At 43.2% G+C, this 25964-nt stretch overlaps 1 protein-coding gene across 13 annotated transcripts in view; it reads right to left on the reverse strand.

The window, feature by feature from the left end:
- Window positions 1-421: 421 nt before the first annotated feature.
- The window catches only part of NRXN2 (neurexin 2), a 1698261-nt gene continuing 1672718 nt past the window's right edge, over window positions 422-25964 (reverse strand). For 5 of the 13 annotated variants that reach the window (XM_069207988.1, XM_069207990.1, XM_069207987.1 and 2 more), the window contains one exon: window positions 706-1871. In XM_069207988.1, the coding sequence (XP_069064089.1) occupies window positions 982-1871 (890 nt within the window). In that variant the 3' untranslated portion in view covers window positions 706-981. Of the gene's footprint in view, window positions 1872-25964 lie in introns of all 13 variants that reach the window. The other 8 variants (XM_069207998.1, XM_069207997.1, XM_069207992.1 and 5 more) reach the window with 4 other exon arrangements.

Below are 25964 nucleotides of genomic sequence, written 5' to 3' on the forward strand. Positions count from 1 at the left end.
GGCTCCCAGATTCCTGCTGAGGAGGGGACACATCAGCTCTTCTCGAGAGTTGGAGGGCAGAGATGGGGGTGCAGCGTTCACGTTGAACCCAATGAAAGCAACGGAAAATGAAAATAAAATATATATATATATTGTTCACATGCTCCAAAAAACACCAGAAAAGAAGATCAGACTTAGCACCTTGGTGGAGGAGGGGAGCATGAGGTCGAGTAACCGTAGAAATGATTAAAAACAATAAAACCCTGTCCAGGTCTCCCCTCCCTAAAGCCTTCACGCATACACAGATTGGTCAACTTTTTCTGGATGGTGCGAGTAGTTACTGGGTGCTGAACATGTCTTTGTGTCTCCGCCCAATCCCGCCCATCCCCAAGACAAACTCCCTGCTTTTTCATTTGCTTCTCTTGATTCTCTTTCTTTTCTTGGCTCCCTGAAGATGAGGAGGCTAAGAGGTGGGGAGGGAGCGGATCCAGAAGGAGACTGCAGGCCACACCTCCCCCCTCTACATCTCAAAGCACGCTTGACCCCCCTCACAGTTGGTACTGAATGCAGCAGATGGACAATTTCTTGTTGAAGAAAGCATCCGAAGACAACTTCCCCACACTGTTTAAAGTTCCTAGTGTCGGGACAGTTTTTTTTATATATTTCCTCCTTCTCTGTTTGTTTTATATCTCTTCCTCATCATATCTTGTTTCTTTTTCTCTTTTTGCGTTGCTTTTTAAGTCCAGGTCCATTTCCCGCAAAAAATAGAAATCAAATGAAAGTTTTGCTAGTGGTAAGTTTAGATTTTTTTGTTCTCTCTCCCTTTGACTGTTGTAAAATGTCCCAGTTCGGAAGCAAAAACCAGAAGAAATACTTGTAAGATAGTGGACATGACTGGAGAAGGGGGCTGTCAGCTGGAGAGAGAGAGGGGGCAGGTGATGGCAAAATTGTGTCTCGTTTGGTTGGTGACCTCCTCCTGGTCTGGATTTTGCCAGGGGGACCTCAGACATAGTACTCCTTGTCTTTGTTCTTTTTGCTCTTGCCGCTGGTCTTGGTGGTTGCCACAGCTGGCTTCTCCTTCACTACGGCCCCATTGCTTTGTGCTGAATTGCTGATGTAATTGCGGCTCTGGTCCACCTGGTAGGAGCCCTCATCCCGGTTGCGATATTTGTACATGGCGTAGAGGAGGATGAGGATGCAGAGGGCTGCTGCCGCTACAATGCCCACCACCATGCCCGTAGTGCTGCTCGACTCACGGATGACTTCCACTGCTCCTGGGGGTCCTCGCTCCCCAGAGCCTGTCGGGTTTGCTGTAGGGAAATTGTGGAAATTGGGGGAAGAGGTTATACCAGCGTTCTTCTGCCGGCTGTTTGGCCTGTCAAGTTCTAGGGAGGTGGGAACAGGTGGGTGCTGGTCAGGGTGGGGCTTCATGGGGTCTGGGTGATTCAGTTTGCCAGCAGGGATATTACGGATCAGGTCAGGGGATGCAGTGGAGGTCAGGAGGTTGGGGGGCAAGGAGGTAGACTGTCTCATCCTAAGATTGGGCTGGGACTTTTTAGAGGCTCCATCCTGCCGGGATAACAAAGTCCGATCAGTGACCAAGGGAAAGGAAGTATAGAAGTCTTCGTCATCTGTCGGGGGTAAGCTGGAATCAAAGACCTCGCCTGAGGAATAGCCAGACACCTCAATGCCATCCTCACAGTCGCTGTCCTCCTGGTCAGCTAGGCAGGGTGGTCTGGGATGGGAAGGGGGCGAAAGGGTGTCCTGAGTGGTCTGTACCACTGTTAGAAAGGGACGGTAAGTTGGGGGCGGTGGGATGAACGGTGACCGGGTGGCAATTGGTGGGGTGTCTAGGGAATCTTCTGTGATTATGGGCAAAATGAGTTCCCCTCCTAGAAAAAGAGAGATAGAGAACAGAAAAAAAAGAGGTTACTATAAAGCCAGAAGTCCTCACACTGGACAAAACCTCATAGAGACATTTCCAAGGTAAATCTAAGACTCTGTCTCTTATTCTTAAATTACTCTTAAAGCAACTTTAGCTAATAAAGTAACAGACTATTCTCTCTCTCTCTAAACTCACATTTAAAATGTATAAACTGCTCTGTCTTGGTTTAAAAAATACAATTTAACAGAAAAATTATGTGTTTTTTTATTTATCAAAGCAAAATTTAGAAGTACATCATCATGTTAAAATAACCTACAAATAGCTCTTTAATTTCTCTCTTACTCTTTTCCTTTGTTCTGTCTGTTTGTAAAATAAGATAGGATACCACGGAATTCAGTCAACTTACATCAACAAATTGCCGTGCCATATTTTAGCATGAAGAAAAAAAAATTACAAAACAAAGCTGTGTAAGATGCTCTGGCAGAAAGACAAGATTTTTTTTATTCTGAACACTTTAATTTTTTCTGTGGTGACCATAGTTATCAATGTAATTAATAAATATGTTTAAATTGTTATTCTGAAGTGGGAATGACAAGGATTGGACACAAAACAGAACCAAAAAGGAAAGGAGGAAAGCAAACTTTGGTCCATTGCATTGATTTTTATGAATTTTTAAGTGTGTCCTGGTTACGCACTTAAACTGACTAGGGAAACTGTACAGTCTTCTCAAGTGCCAAAACGAAATCTTTATTGTATAGGGCGGGGTAGCCTCGTTCATCCTCACTACGCCTTCCACATAGATATCTCCACCAACTGGGCTCCCATTTTAAGTACCCGTTGCTCCTATGGGGCTAGATTAGAAGTGAGGAGCCTTCAACGGCACAGAGTTAGGTAACAAGGAGATGGTGTCCTTACCATAGAATTACAACAGAGGTGAGGGTCCCATGAATTTGGAATAGAATTGAGCTCAGAGGCCATAGTCCCACTTAGTAGGAGGACTTAACTTCCCTTGTGGTAATGCAGCAGTGAGAGGCCAATGCTCCACTGTGGACGGCACACAGGCGACAGGTATTTTTTCCTTTGTTGTAAGTATATGTGTAGCACTGTCGAACACTGAGGTTTGACCAGATGGGGTATACGTTTCTCGGGGTTAGGTTTCACATGACTTTCATTGAGTGATTTAGTTATAAGTGCATGTTTGCATTCGTGTGCTACCATTTTGTATCTTTATGACTGCTTGTGCTTGTTTGTGTTTTTTTTTATTTTTGTGATTGCATGCTTTTGCATGTGTATATATGTAAGCTAGTGGTTTCGCATTTGTGCATAATCGTGTATGTGAAGCTATATGTGCAACTCAAGTGAGAGAGACCGATTCAGGTGACACTATCGTTTATGCCAGGTAAGTCAATGCAAAATTGACGGGCGTGCCAAGTTAACCAGTAGCACACTATAATATTTGCCAGCTTTGATTGAGATGTACTGTGACAGTTTAGACAGGGGCATAATGTGATTTGTGAACGACTGGGCAGTGGCGCACTTTGGTTTGCGATTGCATAGTAGGTAGCACAGAAAAGTTTGTATCAAATGAAGGTCTGCAGCAGGTGATCTGTGAACGTCTTTGCCAGGATGGTTAGTCACACAGTGACATATTTTGTAGTCTAGTACAGTGTGTCTTAACCTGGGGGTCCAAGAAGTCTACTCACGTGCTCCTCGAATGATTAAAAAGTGTTTATAAATAAAGAAGCAAAATATAAAACTGCAAACATTACAACGTTCTGTAAATTTGAAGGGATTTGAAATTGGAGCCTAAAAAGTGAGTTAGTATCTTCAGACTGATTTGTGGGTGCAGTGTAAGTGCATAAAATAAAATATAGTATTGAAGATGAGCAGTCTCAATTGAATTCACAAAGCTCCACCCTGCCCATTGAAATTAAAATATAGATTTTTGTATATTTGTTGGTGAATTAAATAAAATATTTCACCAATTACATATTTGTTTGATGAATACTTCTTTCTGTACTTTTGTGTTTTGTTTTGCAGTTTAAATCATTGAAAACTTCTTAGGGTGGGTTTTCTGGCTTCCACTAATCATCACTTGGGGGAGGGGGGGGGCGGTCCCTGAATTCCAATAATGATTCATTGAGGATCCTAAAGTTCCAGTAATGATTAAGTGGGAGTCCACAGAAATCAAAATCTTAAGAACCACTGGTCTTGAAAGTAACCACTAACGTCTACCCCTGGTTGCAAAGTAGCACATTAAACCTGGGGCTAGGTTAGGCAATGTTCGGAAATGGTGCAAGGTTAGAACATGGCAAACTACATTTTGTGCCTGATTGGAAAGTGGCACATTAGGAAATCTGTGCCACGTTGGGAAGTGGCAGACTAGCTTTGGAGTAAGTTTGACTAAAGGGGTATGATGGCAATAACACAATAAGGTTCATGACTGACTAGGCAGTTGTACGTTAAGGTGATGTGAGTTTGTCTAGTGACACATCAAGGTTTATGTAAGTCTAGATAGTATCCTACTACAATTAGGGCTTGTTGGGCAGTGGCAATGTGATACTTGAATCAGGAGGAGCAGAGTATATGTACCATTTTGTTTAATCTTGCAAAGTGGATGCATGTCTTAAAAGGAATTCAGTTTGATCATAAGAAGCACAAATGCTATGTATTCCTGTATATTTCTTATCTTGTGAGATACCTCTTAGCACCAGAAGAGATTAGTAAAAATGCAAAATCTCCACTATGGTTTTCACTCTGAAAAGGGAGGCCTTCAAAGGATGATCCAGTACTAAATCATCGGGTCTAAGAAGACCGAAGATCATTGTTATTGAATAACACTTATGTTTCCTAATTACGCAAAATATTATGGGAAAGGGAGGTAACCAGTGGGCTAAAGGGGAATTAATTACCAATCCTGGCCAAGAAATGTTTTTTGTGGCGAAACTGATGGCATTTTCACAGCTGCGCAAAGAAACCATTTGTTAAGCACTATACTGTTGAACCACAACCACCTTTTGTTGGAGTTACTATTTGTTGACTATTGAAATTGGCCTTCTAAGAGTGTTACTTGGAATGTTGTGCTTGTCAATCAACCTTAAAACCAGACACAATATCTCTTTGGAGGTGTTGAAACAATTCTTGTGCTCCTAGAAAGCATGGCCCTCGGGGCCAACTAAGAAATGAAGACAGCACAATAGAACTAACTTTATGGCCTTGAGCTCCAGAATGCTATGGTGAGGGTGACTTTTCTTATCTGTCAAATTTGCACATTTTGTTGGACTGTTTCGTGTGGCCAACATGGGCGCTTTAGGACATATGTTTGATGAGAGAGAGCGAGTGCAGGCGAGAGTGAAAGGGTTTCCAAAAACAGAAAGGTATTATCAGAAGTCTAACATGGCAAATGCATTAGAGAGAAGAGGTTCACACGAATGGAAAGAACGAACCAGTCAAGAGATTTAGTAGGGTCCACTATTTATATTCCTGTAGTTTCAAGACTCTTAGACTCCAGGGATCGCGACAAATCCATCCCCAAGGACAGAAATTGCATAAATGAATACCTGCATAAGAGGATACGTGTAACGGAAAATCACTGTGCTGCACTAGTGATGAAGGGAGAGCATCTGGAGTTCTCATATAAGCTGCCATTTGCTGAAGTATAAAGAAAATTGAGATTTGAAAATCTTTCTTTGTAGATGTGGCTGAAAATGTGTCATTCAGTGCCACAAATATGAAAAATCTGCTCTAAAAAGAAAGTTTTATGCGAAGACACCTGGCTTTAACAATATTCTTTATTTCATTTTTTAAGATTGTAATTAGTTTTGTAGCAAAACAGCTTTACTCAGTCAAAAGACAAATGTGGTAATGTCTCTGGGACAACTATAAGGTGTACACCATGTGCATGTCTTTAGAGCAATATGGACCCCATTGAATGGACTTCTGCCATACATTGCTTTGATTTAATAAACTGTTTATCAGCCTCTAAAGCATTCATGGCTGCACGGTTGACATCTGGGGCATGAGACATCAACCACTAGTGTCTCTGGGTAGTTAAGAAGCACTGATCCTGAGGTGCCTCCCGAAGTTATCTTACTGCCACCTTCTTACACCTTGTAATAACCATGTTTGTGTTTTACCAAAAGTGAGTTTGGGCTTCAAAAATCGGCCACTGTCGGGGATATGATGTTTGTTATGCTGGTTAATGCCGGCAGCCCCTATGTGGTCTTCTAAGAGTTCCTCTACACTGCAGGCAACTTACATTTTGGTACAAAGAGACCATAAATGCACCACTGGGGAGAACAAAGAATGATTGCTAGTGTAGACTCTGCGGAGGTGGGTAAGGACTACTTGGATTGAGTTTGAAGCAACCTGCTAGAATTGTGTAACTCTAGAAAAGTATGTGCATATAAACCCATGTAGGGAAACCAAAGGAGTCTCCTGCAGTACCAGCATCATCATATGACCGTGAACCAAAAGGGTTAGAAATACCTCTGACGCTCTTCCTCTTCAACATACAGGAGCAGTTAAAAACAACACAATTAGAATAACTCAGGTTCCTCAAAGAAGATGTAGCCACCCATGAAGGCTGTATACAAACTGTAGAAATGGCCCTTCTAAATAATATAGAAGTTTCCAATGCAGCACCTGGAAAGGCGTATGCAACGCTACAGACTCAAGCTCCCGAAACAGTGAAGCAAATGTTCAAATGTAGGCCCTAGAAAATGATCCATATGGGAGGAGTAAATCATAGAACAATTTACAGTAAGAATCAAAGAAGCCTAGGATGAAACCATCAAACAGTAGCAAGCCTTGGTTTTCTAAATGCCTCTAGCTTTTAGGGAGGACAGCTGGAGATAGCAATGCTTCCAACAATTGTCGATGCAGCTTTAAGACTAGACATGAGATCTGCATTAGAAGAGGTTATCAGCCCAACTAGAGCTTGATGATTTACACAATCCAATTTCCAACACATCTCACCCCAGTTTTTTTAACAGTGCCTTTTCCTGAATAAGAAGGCCCTATGGCTCTTGGGGTAAAATCTGTATTGCTTACTGTGCTGTTTCAATCAGAAGGCAAGTGGGCCTCATGAGGACCGAGCTTCATCCAAAGGGCAGAAATTGTTGCTTCAAATGCACCATGGCAGCAACTTGTATGGTGTCTTTTTAGGAGTACCAGTTAACTTCCAATACTGGGGTAGTGGGCCAAGGCAAATTGCACTAATGGTAACTCTTTATCCCTCGTCACTGACCTGAAAGCACATACCCTGACATTATCTGTAAGATCCTGAGTTGTGGTTGAGCCGGAGACACCTCATGCAGTGGTAATGCACACCAGTGACTGATGTACTCCCTTTCCATGCATGCATCGACTAGATCTTGATTTCATGGGCAAATTAACTTGGGAATGGGACAAGGTGGCTTTTCTGCAAGACCATAGATGATGATTATTGACAACAATATTAACCTTTTCCACTGAGGTTGGTAATACCACTAGAACCGGCATGGTCTGTCTAGTGACTCTGAAAAGAGAATTTCATTTTTGTGAGCTCTGCCTAGAAAATGAAAAAAATATTTTACATGAGACGGCACGTGGGAGGTAGTTTATCGGGGTATTTCCTCCTGAGACTAATGCAAGAAAGAGGGATACATTTAGAGACTACAATTAATGAGTGTGCACTGAAATTATTTTGGAATATCTGCTTTTGTGGAAAAGCTCAAGTCTGCCTCATTTTGGGGGAGAAGGGCAAGAGAGGATCTTGAATTTAAAACATGTAGACAATTACTATAGGTCCTGGTGGTTTTTTAAACACATTGCACCATACTCTGGTGTGCTAATCCTATGACCCAGTGGTTTGACACTTGAGAAGACTTGAATGACTAGAGGGCACAGAGAACCAAGCGTTTCTATTTTATTGCATTTCGGTCAGAATTAAGCATTTACTTTTCTTTTTTAAAGAAAGACAAATTTAGGTACAATGAAAAGGACAAAAATTTGCTTTAAAACACACATATCTACTTTCTAATTTGAGGTCACCTGGCAAAGAATTCTGCCTTCGTTACTAATTTAAAAAAAAAAAACTAAAAATATATTATAACATAATAATGGGCATATTAAACAAATTCAGTGGTCCCTGCAATGCTGAGGGCAAGGGTGCTGTGTTTCTGTTGAGTGTCTGCATTAAGGGACTGCTAGGGATAACTGACTCTTGACACTTGCAATTAGTTGCATAGACAAACTGCGAGCCCCTTTACCCAAAAAATGAATTTAGGGAATGAAGCAACACGTTTTACACTGCTCAGAACATTTTCACACACAAGCATTTTTCTACTATCTGCAGCCATGGCATTGCCAACAAAACTGAGCTTCATCACCCATTTCCCCCGTTTAAATACAGTTCCTGAAAGTAAATATGGGTAAGTATATATTTACTATTCTTAACTCCACATAAACATACCTTGATAATATACATATCATTCGCCAAATAACAAAGTATCGTGTTTAGCCTCTCTCGTATCCTCATATCTAAAAATATATCGATGGGTTTTTGAAAACCATTTTTTGAAAGTGAGTGCATAACTCAACCGGAATGACTTGTGGCTCACGAGGAACAAGCAGACCAAAAAATACTCGCGTACAAAACGGAGACGATGGGGAGTATGCAAAATTGAAAGCATTGAGAATTTTCCCAACCATGCCCAACTTTGCGCGATTCCCATATTTTTCATTGTTTTGTGAAAAGTGTGCAAGGGTCACGAGAAGAAAAAACACTGCTTTGCACAACGCTAACGTGGCTCTCCGGACATCCCCTGGTCTCTCGCTATCTAATTCCACCTTAGTTCGTTCAAGACAGAGCTGTGCGGCACGAGGCGGAAAGAGCTGCCCCATTAGTTGGCATCCGCGTATTAGAGTTACAAGGCCTTGGCACTCGCTGCGTCCCAGGTGGACGCTCAACCGTGAGAGCTCCAGCCACTGCGACTCCTCGCAGACCTTTTGTGTTCCGGCTCTCTGGTAGGTTTACTTTTCACTGTATAAACCAAAGGGAAAAATCCCTAAATGGTGCGTCAATTAGCCAGCGTCTGGTACGCCGGCCACCATTAGCAGTCTTCGGCGTGAGAAGACCCTCCAGTGCTGGGCTGTGCTGCTGTGCGATAAACAAAACGCATCTAAATGCTAATTTAATCATCTCAGGCGCTCGGGGAGCTGCGCAGCCAGTGTCTGCCTCGTGTTAACTTCTGCGTGCCCAGCACCCGTGAGTGTCAGTCCCAGCCTGTGACCCAGAAGAGAGAGGGCTCTGCCAGGGCCGCCGACCAGGGCGTGAGCGTGGCATCTCTACCCTGCAAATAATCGCTTCGAATAAGCGTATGCGCTAGTGTCTCTAGGTGTCATGCCGCTATGTATCAGCCTCTGCCTAGAGACACCTGGAATCATGCGTGCACGTGACAGATGCATATCTAGGGTGACCAGATCTTCAGCACCGATAATCGGGACATTTTGCAAAAATAGAAGGATTACATTTTTACGTCAACGGAGTGTCGCAGAATGACAGCGCTCATCAACATCAGAACACAAAAGAGGCACCAACAAATGTACTTTTTTTAAACCAGCATCAAACCTGTTAATTAAATTGCTTACTTATGACAACTGATAATTAGCCCTGCTTTGGAACATCCAAAAAACGTGCTTCTCACTATTTTTAGTCGCCCCCCTCCACAAACCGGGACATAAGCCAAAATTACTAAACATCTGCTGGGAAAGCTGATGAAAAACTGGGCCTGTCCGTCAAATTCGGGACACCTGGTCACCCTATGCATTTCAGACACAGTTATCAGCCTCTGCATAGTCACAGCTGTGTAAGAGCTTTACATCTCGGCCTCTTTAAAGGTCTCGGTATTAGCCACATGCAATTTTCCTTATGCCAACTAAATCTTGCATAATTTCTGGCATTTTGCGTTACACTTGTAGTTATGCTATTCTGGTATCATCACGAAATTTCATGTCCAGTCACGTAAAAATACCATAACGGGAGCACAGGAACAATGTGAATGAACAGAACATGAGTGGCTGCTGTTTGCAGCTCGTGTGCTTTGTGCTATATTTTAGTGCAAAATGCGTCCTCAAGTTCATTTTGTATGCAAGGACACATTTCAAGCTAAAATACAGGGCCTGGTTTAGAATCTGCCGCCGAAATCAAAATCCCATAGAATAGAATAGGATTCATATTTCAGCGGACAGAATATCCATCACTGTTGTGACCGAGTAACCCGTCTGCCCAGTTTTAAACCAGGCCCACAGGCACATCATTTTTTTTTTTTTTTTACATAATTAAACAAAAGGAAATTAGGCACTTTTTGTGTATGCCTACTCTGTGTATGTAACTCCTGTATTCGCTTCTGCAGGTCAGTCTACATAACAGTCCAAACTTTTTTTCTTTGGCAGATGAGCTTCATACAACTGCTCCTACAATCTTTCTACGGTGTATCTGCCCTCCATTGTCCCAGTATACCAGTTCTGTATATCACCCATGAATAGCATCCCCTGCATACAGGCTTCTGTATAGCTTCCTCTCCATATCATTTCTAGGATATCGACAACAACATATGAGCACATGTAAATTTGCTTTTGCCTGTGGGCACCTGCATATCAGCTTCCCCATAATACCCCAGTTGCATCAGGCCCTATCATCCTGCATGCCATCTTCTGCATATCAGCCACGGCACAACTGTCTACCTACATTAGCCCCTGATACTCAGAAGTTGAAATGCAGGAGTTAATGTGCAGGGGATAACATATTATAGGATCTGGTGCATGGAAAATCCTATGCATCTACGGATATATGAGTAAAATGCAGGCTATGATACACAGTAGTTGAGGAGATTCACTTTGTATTGGCAGTCATTGGGCACCTATCCTTCCCTTGCAATCTATTTCACTACTATTCATTTAACCTACTAATTACACTCCTTTCACAGTTCTATCCTACCACCAGTGTTAGTAGCAGAAGTAGCAGAAGAAGCCCGTAATTGTTGCCATCGGGTCATTCTGAATTAACTTCAGAGAGCACTTACCCTGGATGCCTTAAACAGACGCAAGTCAACGGGCTGCTCCTTTGTTTCTTTTGGGTGGACCCTTGAAAGCATTTATCCAGGAAGGCTGTAACCATTGCACACCAAGGACTTCTGTAATTCTGGGTGGGCCAAATGGGCATTTAATTGGATGCCTGTATTCAACGCATGCTGTGGGTGGCTCCTCTACCACTTCTGAGGGAACCCATATTTGTTTATCTTAGCAGCATATAACCAGGGCACACTGTAGGATGCTCTTCTGTTGCTCTTGGAGACTGCAATGGCCATTTATCCTGGCTTAGAGTAACCAATGCAATCCACTGCCGACTTCTATCGCATACGGGTAGGCTTCATATTCATTTATCCAGACTGCTTGTAACCAATGTATGTCAAGTGTTACTCTTCTGTCACTTCTGGGTGGACCCCAGCAAGCAAAGTCTGAAATGTGCCTTTCACTAACACCTCTACTTGTCAAAGGGTGAATGTCATTTACCCTGAGCTGAGCAATCAACCATCGCATTTCACTGAGATTTCACAAATTTGTCTCATCGTAGCTTTTTTTTTGTGGGCCTGCTCACCTGGTTTTGAACTTGGTACTCTGTTAACTTGTAATGAGCATGCCTGAGGATTCCCCACTATCACTCCTAGGAAGGTGATTTACGATGGCAGCATTTCTCTTGTGTATGCCAGCGGGTTCACATTGTCACTCCCTAAACACACAGTAGCTCTCTGCATCCAGTGCATTCCTCGGGCTGCTCTTCTATCGCTCATGAATGTATATCATATGGCATTCATGCAGGCTCCCTGTAACCAGTGCATGCTCATGGGTTGCTTTCTCTCCTGAGAGGACCCTATAGACTATAGAGCATGTATCATGGCTAAGCCTCTCCTGTGCCATCCTGTGGGTTAAGTTGAATCACTTTTGGAAGAACTCTGCTCCTTAGATCACCTACCATGTGTCATTGCATGCCGTGCCGGCCTGTGGGCCGCTCACATGATGATCCAGGGGATTACAAGGAGCATCTGCATATCTGCTTGCTTCCGGAAAAGGCCATGGGCTTCTTCTCTACTGCTCCTAGGAGGATCTGACAGATACCCATCAAGTAGGAACAACAATGAATTTAGGTATAAGGCCCACATTTGTTCTCTCACTCTTCATCCTACCATCGCATGCTTAGGTGCAGTGTTCTAAGACATGATAGGAGGACCACTCTTGCAACCAATCACTCTCCCATGGTGTTGTGTGCTACCTAGCCTATAATGCATTCCGGGGCATCGTCGGTGTATGAAACACTATATAAACGCAATGCAATACAATAAGCGGGGCTAATATGCAGGAGCTAATGTACAGGGACGGATCCATAGATTATATGCACTTGCTAATATGCAGCATTTAAATACAGGGAATGATGCATTGCCGCTGATAAGTAGGTATAATATGTAGGGGTGGATATACTGAATCTGATATATAGGCGTTAATATAGTAAAGCTGATATTAGAGGGCTGATATGCAGGGGTGATGTATAGTACAGGAGATGCATTTGTTGATCCTCAGGGATGAAATGCAGTTGAACGATATACATGGGCTTATAGGTAGGGACAGGTATTAAATGGATGATATTTGGAACAATCTATTTCAAACTGAAATGTTGAGCATAATAACATGTCAGTTTATAAAATACTGAAATGGTAACCTAAAAGGGTGGAGCAGTAGATTACTGAGGAACGAGTCTAAATCTATGAGCGACCTGCTGTGGTCTGTCGTGCGAGAGATGAAATGATGTGAGCCATTACTCATGAGGGTCAACGTTGAAGCTCCTCATCACTGATGTGGTGATTTGTTTAGCTAAGAAAGCAGGTTTGAATGCAAGAAGGGAGGGTCCATCTTGGAGGTCACTAAAGAGAGCATTTAGGGGAAAAGGTCCAAGAAGTTTAAAAGAGAAGAAAGTAAAATGGTAGGTTGCTGTGTTGATGGACTGTAATAGAAGGTAGACATCCCAGAGATTATATAGAGACATATCGAGAGAGGTTCTTTTGGAGGAGGCTTAAGGTGACAAGTATTGCTATAATACCAGAATGTGGGCCAATGGTGGCCTGCCAGCCAGCACAGGGGCATCAGGAAGAAATGGTTGACTGTGGAATCTTGCATAGAAAGGTTTTTTGCTTATTGATCTCTACGAATAAGCAAGTAAAAATCATTTAAAAGTGGAAGAGACAGATGGAAAGAGAGAAAACAAAGACAACGATGTATGTTGTATGAATAAGAAAGAGGTAGAGATACAAAAATCCAAGAGAAACATCAATGGAATTGAGGGCGGGAGAGACAGGAAATATGTTGGACAAGAACAGGAGAAAGGAAAAAAGACAAAAAAGAATGAACAAATTAAAGGGGCACATTGAGGAATACATGGAGAAAAGATGGATGAAGAAAGGGATGGTGGGATGGAAAAATAAAGCAATCAAAAGATAAAAGAAAATAAGTTGTACAGGGAAAGTAAAGAGGGAAGGAAGGCAGACAAGCAAAAAAGGCAGACGAAACAAAAAACTTAAATAAAGGATAAAGGAAAAAAGGAGGAAAGGAGGGAGAAAGGACTACTCCAGTAAGGGAGAATATGAGATGGATGTAAAAAGAAAGAAATCAGGACTACAAAGCCATTTGTGAGAAAGTTGTGGTATATCTGAGAAGCCGAGTGGCAGCACAGGTAGGAAGTAACACAGAGGACATCAGTAACCTTCTGCACTGAACACCACTGTAGCCCTGACTGCTACAAGATCCTGGCGGGTTGAGTCTATCCATCTTCCTGACTGGGACATGAATACACTGCTTCTGTTACACACTTTGCTCATCATCAACATATGAAGTACAGAAGGGCCGCTAGATCATCTTCACCGATTGGTTTGCGTTTTCTTTTGGGTTCCAACATACTAATCATAGTTATCTACATGACTATCCTGCTCACTGCCCGCTCAACAGCCTTCCTTCCTACAGTCCTTACAGCTGCAGTGAGTCCTCACAAAGGTGAATGGGCAATCCACCTGCGATATGGGGAAAACTGCAAAGCTACAGATCTTATAATCATTAGTAAACATTTCACAGAAAGCCCACCTGCGTGTTTGTACTGTAGGCCTATGATGTAAAACTAAGACCTGTAATTGGATTGCAATTTTTGTCAGGTCTATACCACTCGTCCTCCCTGCAGACCCAGCTTACACAAATACTTTTCTTTGTAGACTGACTGATAGATACGGACCGTTACTATATTCTTACAGGAAAATTACCAATCGCGTGTGTTCTGTGCTCATTCCAGCCTTATTTACTTCTGCACCACGGTCTGGGTAGGGACTACGTCCCCGAAGCTCACTCTGGGCAAGGTAGGCCCTGGGGAGTCAGCGAAGCGCATTAAAGCACAAAAGGAGGCCCGCAGTGCAGGTGTGGTCTGTGCTCATTCCTGCCTTATTGACTTCCTGTGCACTATGGTTTACGGCGGGACTACATCCCCCAGACTCACTCTAAGCAGGTGGGGCTCAGGGTGTCAGGGACATACATTGACGTGTGAAAGGAGTCCTGCAACGCGTGCCCGGGCATGCGCCTGAGCAAAGACTGAGCCCATCGTTGCCTGTTATCATCAGGAAGCAGCAGGGCCACCCCCACTTAGGCCCTGGAAATGAGAGACATTGTTACTCATTATAATGAGATATCGGATGTCTTCTTTTACCAGATTTAGGGGCAGATTTATGAAACGCGGCCCTGCACATAGTGCAGCTGCACTTATCTTGCACCCCTTAGCGCCCCCGCTAACACCAACATGGTAGCACTGTATTCAAAATATGGTGCACCATGGCGGTAGTTAGGGTGACTAGAGTCATAATTTTTTGCGCTAGTCCGGCGCTTTGCAGGATTAGCGTAAAAAATGATGACGCTAATCCTGCAAAGCACCCGGAGGCCCATTGTATTCAATGGGAGCCTCTGTTTAACGCCTGCACTTAGCAGATAAAAATGGAGCAAAGAAATCTCATAGATACCTTTGTGCCATTTTTACGGCCCCCCCTAGAGCCAGAAAGCCCGCTTGCATACATTATGCCTGGCGCATGCATATTGTGGCGCAAGGGGTTACAAAGTGGCGCAATGCAAACATTGCATCACTTTATAAATATGGTGTGCCGTTTTTGGCCTCGTTGGGTCACATTTGCTTCAAAAAATTATGCAAATGTGGTGCAACGAGGCGCTAAGGGCTCTTAACTATGCCCCTTAGTTTGTTTTTTTAAAATTCTTTTTATTTTTGGACTGTGTTATCACTTCACGGTTCTATGGGTAAAAGAAAAGCAAAGGGCTCCCACGTGGGTAAAAAGATTCCTAATAATCTCACATCTACTATTACAACCCACCTATCTTCCATCATGGGCCCAATTGACTCGGAGATATGCAGGTTCGAGCAGCAATTAGATGCTGCGCACCACCTGTCACTAGAACCACTGCCCAGTTACTCAGGCCCATCTGATCAATCAGCCGTCTCAGTCCCTTGCATTAATGAGGGTGGGGAGGGTAATTGTTCCCGAGCTGCTTGTTGCGCTCCAGGAACTATAACTGAAAAGATCAAAGGGATTTCCAGTAATCCTTGTGTCCTGCCAAATACCCTGACAGAAGTTGTGGATTCAGCTGACGAAATAAATTCACTTTCTACTGCCCCCCTTAAAAAAAACTAGAAAATCATCCCAGCCTGCAAAGAAACAGTAAACTACCTTGACGCCCACTTTGCCCACTTACAATCAAGGTTGTTCAGAGTCCTTAAAGGCACACGGGGAAGAGTCGTTGAAGAGGCTAGTCATAGACTTTTTAAATGACATTTGTGAGAAGGAAATGGAGAAGTTATTATCTAAGTTGAATTCCATATGTTCTGAGATTTGTGCACATGTAGATAAGGCCATTGAGAAGATCCTGATGTCTACCTATAATTTAGAACTCACTCCTTGTGCCACCCACAGATGCCCCTAGACGCAATCAGGCTATTCCGGCAATTCCGCGAAAAGGGCAGGCGATGAATGAGGTTCCACTTTCATGGGAACATGAGGTGACTTCAGCTGTGTAGGGTGCAGCACCTCTATTACCACCTAGGGATAACTTGGAGCTAGATCGCTGCAGTCTGCGTCAGGCTCTTCGACCCCAAAAGGGATGTCAACCTTTAAATAAGTACCCTCAAACACCTGGTCCAATAGCCTACTCTTGCCACCGGAATGTACACCATATGTTCTAATTCTAGATCAAGTTCCACCTCTCTCTCCTAATGCAAAAGAATCTTGTCAGGATTTAAACTACAGGGTGTTCATTGGTTTAGGACTAATTCTAGCTACCCATGAGATCTTGAAAATTAGATTTTAATAGTAAGGAGAGTCACGTGAGTTGGTCATTCCCCTAAGCTTAGCAGGTTTGGGGTCAAGGGCAACAAGTTTTTATGTTTACTTTGTCCTTGGGACAAGTAGGCCCAACCCTCTGCAGCACAAACCCTTTAGCTGCCTGTTTACAGAGAGTGGAACTCTCTGCAGTTGAGGTAATGTGTTTCCAAAAAATAATGCTGTTCGAACTTGTATTTATGGTTCATTATTTGAAAGCCTTCATTATTAGGGTGAGTGCTGTAAATAAATGTTTTAAGGTCACACTTCACTACTGACGTTGGTTCCAGTACAAAAAAACAAACAAACGTGTATACACATGTTTGAAAAGTTTAGGCTATGAGACTAAGTATAATGCTCCCAGAATGCTCTCTGATTAGATGCAAATGAAGTGTCATTTAGTAAAATGTGTTGATGCATGCTAGTATTTCCCAAAAATATTTCTAATGGAAAATCAGTGTAACCATTTTCAACACGATTATGGGAAGCATGAAAATAAACAAACACTGACAAAGCCAACTGATCTTACATATTTTTATAAGTCTTTTAGTTTCATCAATGCGTGTCTTGTTTTGACATTGGCTTTTGTAACACTTTATTGTTGTGGGAGCTACCAGGCCTTCAACATTGTAACAAACACTGACAAAAAAAAAAAAAACGTTTTTGAACTCTAAAAGCACACGTTGCCACCAGTGGCATAACAAAGGCCCCGCAGCCGCCCTTTCAGCACAGCACTTGCCCTGAGTGAGTCTGGAGAGGGGGCTCCTCCATGTTCTTTGCAAAGGGGCACCCTCCAGTTTCGTTACATCACTGATTGCCACTGTAGTTCCTGACACTGAACAAAACTACTTTGTGTGCCAACATGCTCCTTGTGGAAGAGCAGAATGCGATCACTCACAGTAAAGCCAGCCGAAAGAGAGAGAAATAGAAGTTTAATAAAAACAAAATGTCTTTGTTAACACCAGACCTAATTAGGGACCAAGACCCACATGTAGGTAGCTTTTTGCATGTCGCAAACAGCGACTTTCGCTGTTTGCGACGTGCAAAAAGCACATTGCGATGAACAAACCCAGTTTTGCAATTCGGTAACCTGGTTACCGAATCGCAAAACGGGTTTGCGACTAGCAATTAGGAAGGGGTGTTCCCTTCCTAATTGCGACTCGCAGTGCAATGTAGGATTGTTTTGTGACCGTGAACGCGGGCGCAAACCAATCGCAGTTTGCACCCATTGTGAATGTCACTGTAAACATTTTTTCAGAGCAGGCAGTGGTCCTGCGGACCACTGCCTGCTCTGAATAAATGAAACGAAAACGTTTAATTTTTCATTTTTTTAATGCATCTCATTTTCCTTTAAGGAAAACGGGCTGCATTACAAAAAAAAAAATGCTTTATTGAAAAGCAGTCACAGACATGGTGGTCTGCTGTCTCCAGCAGGCCACCATCCCTGTGAGGGCCACCATCCCTGTGAGGGCCGCCATTCGCAAGGGGGTCGCAAATTGCGACCCACCTCATGATTATTCATGAGGTGGATATTTGCGAAGCCCTTGCGAATCACAGATGGTGTCAGGGACACCATCCTACATTCGGATTTGCGACTCGCAAATTGCGAGTCGCTCTGACTCGCAATTTGCGGGTCGCAAATCTGAACCTACCTACATGTGGCCCCAAATTCTTAAAGAAAGTCACAAAAGTGCACCCATGGTATATGTTGTACCCCTATAAAATATTTGTGAACTGTATTTTAGCATGGGTAAATACGATGTGTAGATTTGCTCATGTGAAAATCTATTGAGCATTTGCAAGTTCATTTTCCCTCCAGCCACTTTCTTCCCAACCCTGGAAGAAGTTCTAATTCTGCCATTGTCAGGAGTAAATGTCCAACCTTTCTTATTATGGGAAAATATTAGAGAGAAGCTGGTGAAAATCTTTAAAACATGCAGGTTAGTAGGTTTGCAGACTCAAAGGCATTCCAGCCCTGGAACTATTGCTTACTGCTTCCTCCAGCCCCAGTATGCAGATCTGCAGAAAGGTGGCAAAATAAGGAAATTGCTACAGTAGGGATTGAAACTGCAAGTATTTAAGCCCTACTATGGTAGTAGCCCTGGCATAATCAGAGAGGCTATTATCAGAGCTTTTACATAATGAGATTGCTGCCATAATTTGTCGCCACACTACATGGCACCAAAGGGACAAGTAGATCTTTTTACAGGACAAGTAGATTTGAGAAGCAACCTGTCCCCTGGACAAGTAGATATTTTAATAAATTCCACACCCCTGCTTAGTGATGCTGTGTGGTGGTAAACTTTAGAAATCCCTCCTTGGTCAAGAAGTTACTGGGTGTGTTATGACATCTGACACATATAACGGGTAAGATGAGGGCTTTGCGCCTAGGTTTCTACTATAAACCTTGCTATGTACATACATGCGACCTGACAGCCTTTAATACTCCTGCATCCCAGATACATATCAGGGAACCACAATTCTGCCCGCTCACCCCTTGCAAAATCATTTTGTCCCCTTAGGGTATTTTCAGGATATCGATTTATGCCCTGAGATGCTTACACCTACACAATCCCCTCTGGCAAATGTCTCTGCTAGAGGATTCTGTTCTCAATTCGCATGCCTCGCCTTTAATCTTAGCTGTTCATGCACCCTTGAAGAAGGATCCTCAAAGTAAGATTTTTTAAATACCTCCACCCCTCTCCTGCATGCCTGGTAACCTCCTTTCAAGGAGTGTAGCTAATATTCAAAACAAAATTATCAAATGAAGACTGGGTTTTATTTGCTAAGGGTCTTGATATAATGTGTCTCCAGGAGATCTGGGCCACCAAAAACTTTCATGTAAATGGTTTTCGCTCCTTTTGTACTGCAGCAACTCCGCCTCCCCCATGGAGGGCAAAAGGAGGTTTCGTCTGTTTGATTTCAGTTACATTGACAAGTATAGAGGTAACGTTTATGCTCCACTTCCTGGGTTCAGATATTGTTTCTGTCAGGGCTGTCTACAGACTTACTGATCATCAATTTATTTAATAACATTTTTGATCACCATTCAACTAAAGTCACAGACCTGCTCACTGACTATATGATAAATTTGAACTGCAATGAAGTCTCTTGTTGTATACTGCGGGTAGGTGATTTTAATTGTACCCTTTATCCATTTATTGAGAGCAGGGTTTGTGGCTTGGGGGGCAATATTAAATGATTTTAGGGACACAGTTTATGTGGATGCAATTAATAATATGATATTGAAATATGATTTTCTCTTTGCAGGTGAGTGTGGCAGGGCAACTTCTATTCTCTGTCCATCCTTTACGGGGGAAGACACACCTAGCACCTTAGATTTGATCTTGGTTCTTGAAACATAATGTCCCTTGATATCAGAGTTTAGAATCCTACCCAATTGTGTGAGCGATCGCAATCCACTGGCGGTGACTTTTAAATCTTGCGCTTCCAGCACAGATTTCAGTAACGAGTCCCCATCCATTACACTCTCTGCCAATAGTGGACCTCCTAGTAAGTTGGCTTCTATGGATTAGCCTTCCTTTTTGAAGTCTTTGGTCTTCCAAAATCTTGACCTAATGAATAAATGCTTAGAAATTAGTGCAGCAGCTACTCATATGATCGAGAACTTTGGTAGCCTATCTCGCTAGGTGTCATTAGCTTTAACCTCAAAGAGTAAACTGAGCTCTCCAGCTCCCCCAATCTTTGGTTTAGGTCGGCACATCGGGAGCAGCAAACCCCCATCTATGAAAACCCAGATTTAGGGGGTCATTCCGCCGGGGACTGCGAAAGCACCGCCAACAGGCTGGCTGTGCTTCCAGGGCCATTCTGACCGCGGCGGTAAAGCCGCGGTCAGAAAAGGGCAACCAGCGGTTTCCCGCCGGTTTACCCCTGACCCAAGGAATCCGCCATGGCGGCACTGCTTGCAGCACCGCCATGGGGATTCCGACCCCCTTCCCGCCATCCTGGTCCTGGCGGTAAATACCGCCAGGAACAGGATGGCGGGAACGGGTGTCATGGGGCCCCTGGGGGCCCCTGCACTGCCCATGCTACAGGCATGGGCAGTGCAGGGGCCCCCTAACAGGGCCCCATAAAGATTTTCAGTGTCTGCTGTGCAGACACTGAAAATCGCGACGGGTGCCACTGCACCCGTCGCACCCCTTCAACTCTGCCGGCTCCATTCGGAGCCGGCTTCATTGTTGAAGGGGCTTTCCCGCTGGGCCGGCGGGCGGCCTTCTGGTGGTCGCCCACCGGCCCAGCGGGAAAGTCAGAATGATCGCCGCGGTCATTTGACCGCGGTACGGTCTTTTGGCGGTGACAGCATGGCGGCCGGCGACCGCCGCCTGCCGCGGTCAGAATGACCGCCTAAGTCCTTGTTTAATGACCATCAGCAGGGCTTCCATTTAGCTGGCACTTTAAGCATGCCCTCTTTGGAGAAATATATGTTGCTAGAACCTGTGTGCAAATTTGAGTTTTATTTATCATTTGTAGAAAACAGGCAATTCAAATTTTATCTTACTATGCTTTTCTTGAACATATCACATTTTCCCTTTGTGTTTCCGCAACAAGGTATATTGTATAATAACCCTCTACCTTGCCCATGTAATAACTGTTCTGCCCAATAGACTGTTCACTTAATGTTGTTCTATTTATTGTATAAGTCTGTTTGTATTTGTTTTCTTTTCCAAATTTTACGTCCTATGAATTTTCTGTCACATAGGTTAGGCATCCAATATCTTCAGAAGTTGGACTCTATTGAAAAATGTACTGTGGTCATTGGTTTTATTAGAAGCACACTCAGTATTAGGAAGCAGTATCCATCCGATTTGTCTTTAGGTATTTAGCTGTCATCTTGTCTGTTATAGTATATGTTGATTGGAACCAGCAGTTTTTAACAAATTGATGTTTTTCTTTTTAAGATTCTTTTAAACATTTGCTATTTTTACTATTACGTGATGACATTTCTGAATGCGATTTTGTGATTTTGCTAAATGCTTTTATGGTATTTTATGCCAAATGAAGTTTACTTGACTTGACTGATTGGCTTGTGGCCAAGCAAAAACTCTACAAAACATCGAAAGACCTATTGATGATAAATGAGCTCATATTGTTGTGTGGTTCATGGGTAGATATTTTAAATGTTTTTATTCTTTATAAGGAAAATAAAGGAAATATTGTACTCAATGGTCTACGACTTAGGGCTTCATTACAAGTGCCCAGGAATTTTAGATGGGACACCAGCCCCATCTGGAACTACAAGATCCACCATAAGACCACAGACTCCCTGTCTAATTCTTCATAAGACAGGAGATTCTCAGAACTTTTCTCACATCTGGAATGGAACCTCCTATTCAACTCCTCCCAATCCGGATTCTGCAGCAACCATAGCAGCAAGATAACCCTCAACGTGGCTACCGATTACATCTAAGCCCGTCTCAACCAAAGACAGACTACTGCTCTGATCCTCCTAGACCTTTCAGCAGTCTTCCATACCGTCTTCCAGCACACACTCATCATAAGACTACACAACATAGGCATCCAAGGAGCAGCTCACAGATGGATCGCCTCTTTCTTCACTGGAAGAATGAAAATAAGTCTGTCTTTCCCCCTTCAACTCCAACCCCAAGGAAATCATCAAGGATCTTCGCTCAGCCCCACCCTCTTCAACACTTATATGACACCTTTGGCCATCATTGCCAAAACCCATGGACTCAACATCATATCCTATGCTGTTGACACACAACCAATACTCTCCTTCTCCGAAGACATCACCAGCACCAAGACCAGCTTCTACAACTGCATGACAGACTCCACCAACAGGATGAAGGACAACTGCTTAAAGGTCAACACGGACAAGACAGCACTACTGATCTTCAGAAACAAAAACTCCCCATGTGATGCATCTGGGTGGCCATCAGAACTCAGACCTACTCCTGGAAACTAGGCACCATTCTGGACAACAAGCTAACCATGATGAGTCAGGCCAACTCTGTCTCCTCCTCTTGCTTCTTCATCCTCTTCATGCTTTGTAAGAAATTGAAATGGCTCCACCAAAGCATAAGAGGCACCATCATCCAGGCCATCATCTTTAGCCAAAAGGACTAGGGCAACACCCTACACAGGGATCACAGCTCATCTCCTCTCCTACAGATCATACAGAACATCGAAGCCAGGCTTGTCCTGGATCTCCTTAAGTGAACCCACATCATCCCCTCATCCTCCATCAAGGGACTTCACTAGCTCCCTGTACAGAAAATATATCAGTTCAAGCTCCTGACCTAGGCATACAAGGCCCTACACAACTGCAGACCCACCTAATTCATCAGCCCACCAGACACATCTGCTCCACTTTACTTTTTCTAACCCTCCCCACCCCATCCAACGCAGCAAATGTGGAGGTCGATCCTTCTTCTACCTTGCAGAGAAGAGGCTACTTTTTACCTCTGGACCCCCATCACTTCCAGAGTTCCGAAAGTCCCTGAAGGCCTGGCTATTCGGCTAATCAACTGGATCCTGCCAGCACCTACATACCCTCATGGGGGACAAGAAGAGCTCTACAAATCTACTGATTGATTGACTCAGGTGTTCAACTCCTAATGTATTGGAATTCCAAACCCTTTGAGTTAACTGGATCCCACAGCATAGCTAACCCTGAGTTTGCAAAATTAACACCCCACACCCACTTTGAGAGACGTGTAATGATGCCTTTGCAGGTTTTCTTGCGATTGCCTTGGTAATTAGGGCAGTTTTAATTCTATTGCATTTGTTGTGGGTATCTTTTCTTGAAATTTGCTCGGGACTCTGCTTCCTTGCTATGCTCTTTACTTCCCACATTGTGCTTGAAAAGTCTTCCGTCTTTGGTGTGTGCAGGGCATTTACATTTGCTTCTATCCTATTGCTCCTCTATGTGTTTTGATCCAGAATGGTGCTTATTGATTTCCAGTTGTTTTTCCCATGTAGGGGATCACTTAGGCCCTGGAAGATGTTCTGGATGTCCTCCTGGAGGCAGATGGCCATCCAACCTGTGTAGGCATCACGTCTGATTGCTGGGAATCTCTGTGCTGTGAAGAAAGCAACCACTGCTACAGCTCCTTGAACCCACTGAAGGTTTGCTGAGCGAGTGCCATGTTTAAAGTGAATGCTAGAAAAACAATTGTCTAGAAAAACAAACTACCAAAGTGGGAGGTTTTTTTTCTCTACACAAAAACAAGTAGCTCCAATGCACTGGGAGTTTCTCCTTACACAAAGTGGTCATACCGCATTTCCTCATAGCATACATGCATTGCATTGAAATGGATAGGGTGGGCAGCCAATGAGTACCTTTACAGCCCCTTCTGACACAGCCAGGAGAAGTTCTGCTGGTGTAAATCTCACGCTTCCCCTAAATCTACGTAGAATGAAGGAACCGCGAGTTTGGCAGAGCAAGAGCACCAGGAACCTACAATAATACTTCAGCTATGCCAAACTCTAAATTAGGCCTTTATTTTCTACAAACCACTTCTGTTTTTAAGCCTCTGTATAGCATTCTGGTCTATCCTACAGGGCGTAATAAAACATACAACTTTGTGATTGATGACAAGATTCTTGTGTTTAATATCAACACGTTCCAGGTGTCGTTGGTTATTTTTTTTCCCATTATGTATTTTACACAGCCTTGCTGTTTTTATCTTTATTAACTGCACATTTTCGTTGGTATTTTTGAGGAGACAAGTGAGTTCACGTTTCCGTTTTCGAGGGTCAATTTTGAATCGCTGCTTTTGACTTGTCAATCGCAGTGTTGAATTCTATTTACTTTCCTTATATTCTCAAGAGATTTGCCGTCCTAAATCAGTAACATTATTTAGCTGTTTAATCGGCGTCTGAAATTGATTTGTAGTTGGTAGATTAGACAACTTTGCTCCTGATTGATGTTGCTATACTTATTCATTTAATTCTTTCTATCGGTGTAGCCATAATAGCGAGGTGTTTAGATCGGCCCAGCACTCCTGTGCCTGTATTTCTCGCAGTGTATCTTGTTGTGTAAGCTGAACTTGTTTAATTGGCCTGTATTTTCATGTCTAGTGTCCGGCAGCCACGTTTTCGATGTCAAGTGTATTCTTTTTCTGTTTTTTCGTGATGTTTAGTTGTTATCCGTATCGTATTTGTGCCATGCCCCCTTGCCAATGGCCTTCCTGTGTCAAAAAAGAAACCACCCCATGAAGACTTAAATAAACGTTACTGAAAGGTAACCCACAAGTAGCATAGTTTTGAGTGTTTCCTAAAAGCTACATGAATAGAGAGTGAGTGGATGAGGTGAAAATATCAGTCCACAAGGATGGAGGCAGAAGTGAGAAAGCTCGACCTCCTTGCTTCATGCTATATCCAATAGTCTAAGACAGTCCATTGAAGATTGCTACTAGCAGTGCTTAATTTGAGCCGGTGGTTGTAGGTGGAGCTTATCAGCACTCTTTTTTAGGCACTGCCACTTATTTTTCCTCTACAAAATTTGATCCACGGCAAGAGTAATTAAAACACTCAAGGAGAAGGAAGAGAAAGACGGCACAACAATGGCAAAGAAAGAAAGTAGGATAGTGAGAGAGATAAAGAAGCAGAGCGTGCGTTGTGGTTAATTAAAGACGCAGGAGCAGTGCTTAATTTAAAAATAAAAATGTGCCAGTACCCAAAACTCTCCTCTGAAACACGCGGATGCTGCAATTAAATGTGGGAGCACAAAATACTGAGGCAGCAATCCTGAAGCCATCTCGAGCCTCTTTAATCCATTTACAGCCATTCCCTGCCCCTTCGGCTCACTCTTGCAGCTTTCAGCTTTCAGCTTTCTCCCTTTGTTACGCTTTTTCGCTCTTCTCTTCCTCCATCTTTCCTATATGTGTCTTTTGCTCACAGTAAATGCTTGACGCAGAAAAATAAGTGCACACTCTCAAAAGTAAGTACCGGTGCCCCGCACAGGAAACCACTGGCTCAAATTAAGCACTGCGCAGAAGGTGGAATCAGGACTATGCAGTCTTGGTATTCGTCACCCTAAGCTTCGATAACGCCAGCTGCGGGCTTCTGAATTTGCCGGCACTAATTCTTTTACACATTCAGCACTGATTACCAGAGAAGCTATATATTATGGTAGTTGATCCTCCCATAAAAAAGTCCAGCCTGGTAAAATACGAGGTGGGTAATGCAGACAACATTAAAACAAAATATGTTGGTGCACAGAACCCACTGAAGTTCACGCCAGCCAGCCACACTGCCACATTCTGTGAAAGCTGTTGTTTCTTACACTAAAACGATCTCAAAATAAAGGGCACTGTACTAGTGAATTTGATTTGATATTAACCTATTTGTGTTCATGAAAGGAAATTTCAAGTGTAACAAAATAAACTTTGTTTCAGCTAACTCAGCCAACCGAGTTCCAAGTATATTTAAAAGTTTTTAGGTCTTTTGTAGAGACAGTATTAGAATGTTGTCAACCTCATAATTTTTTTTAAAAATCCTAAATAATAAATACATGCCATTACTTACAGAGAGAGACTTAGGGTCAGCCATCATCCTCATCCATTGGTTTGTTCCACTGTCTTTAACATTTTGCTGATGGTCACCGCGGTATACAGCATGAAGCACTGGGTCAACCAATTTAAGCCAGTAGCTCTAGTGCACTGTGC

Source organism: Pleurodeles waltl, chromosome 9 (assembly GCF_031143425.1).
Source record: "Pleurodeles waltl isolate 20211129_DDA chromosome 9, aPleWal1.hap1.20221129, whole genome shotgun sequence".
In the NCBI taxonomy this organism is placed as follows: domain Eukaryota; kingdom Metazoa; phylum Chordata; class Amphibia; order Caudata; family Salamandridae; genus Pleurodeles; species Pleurodeles waltl.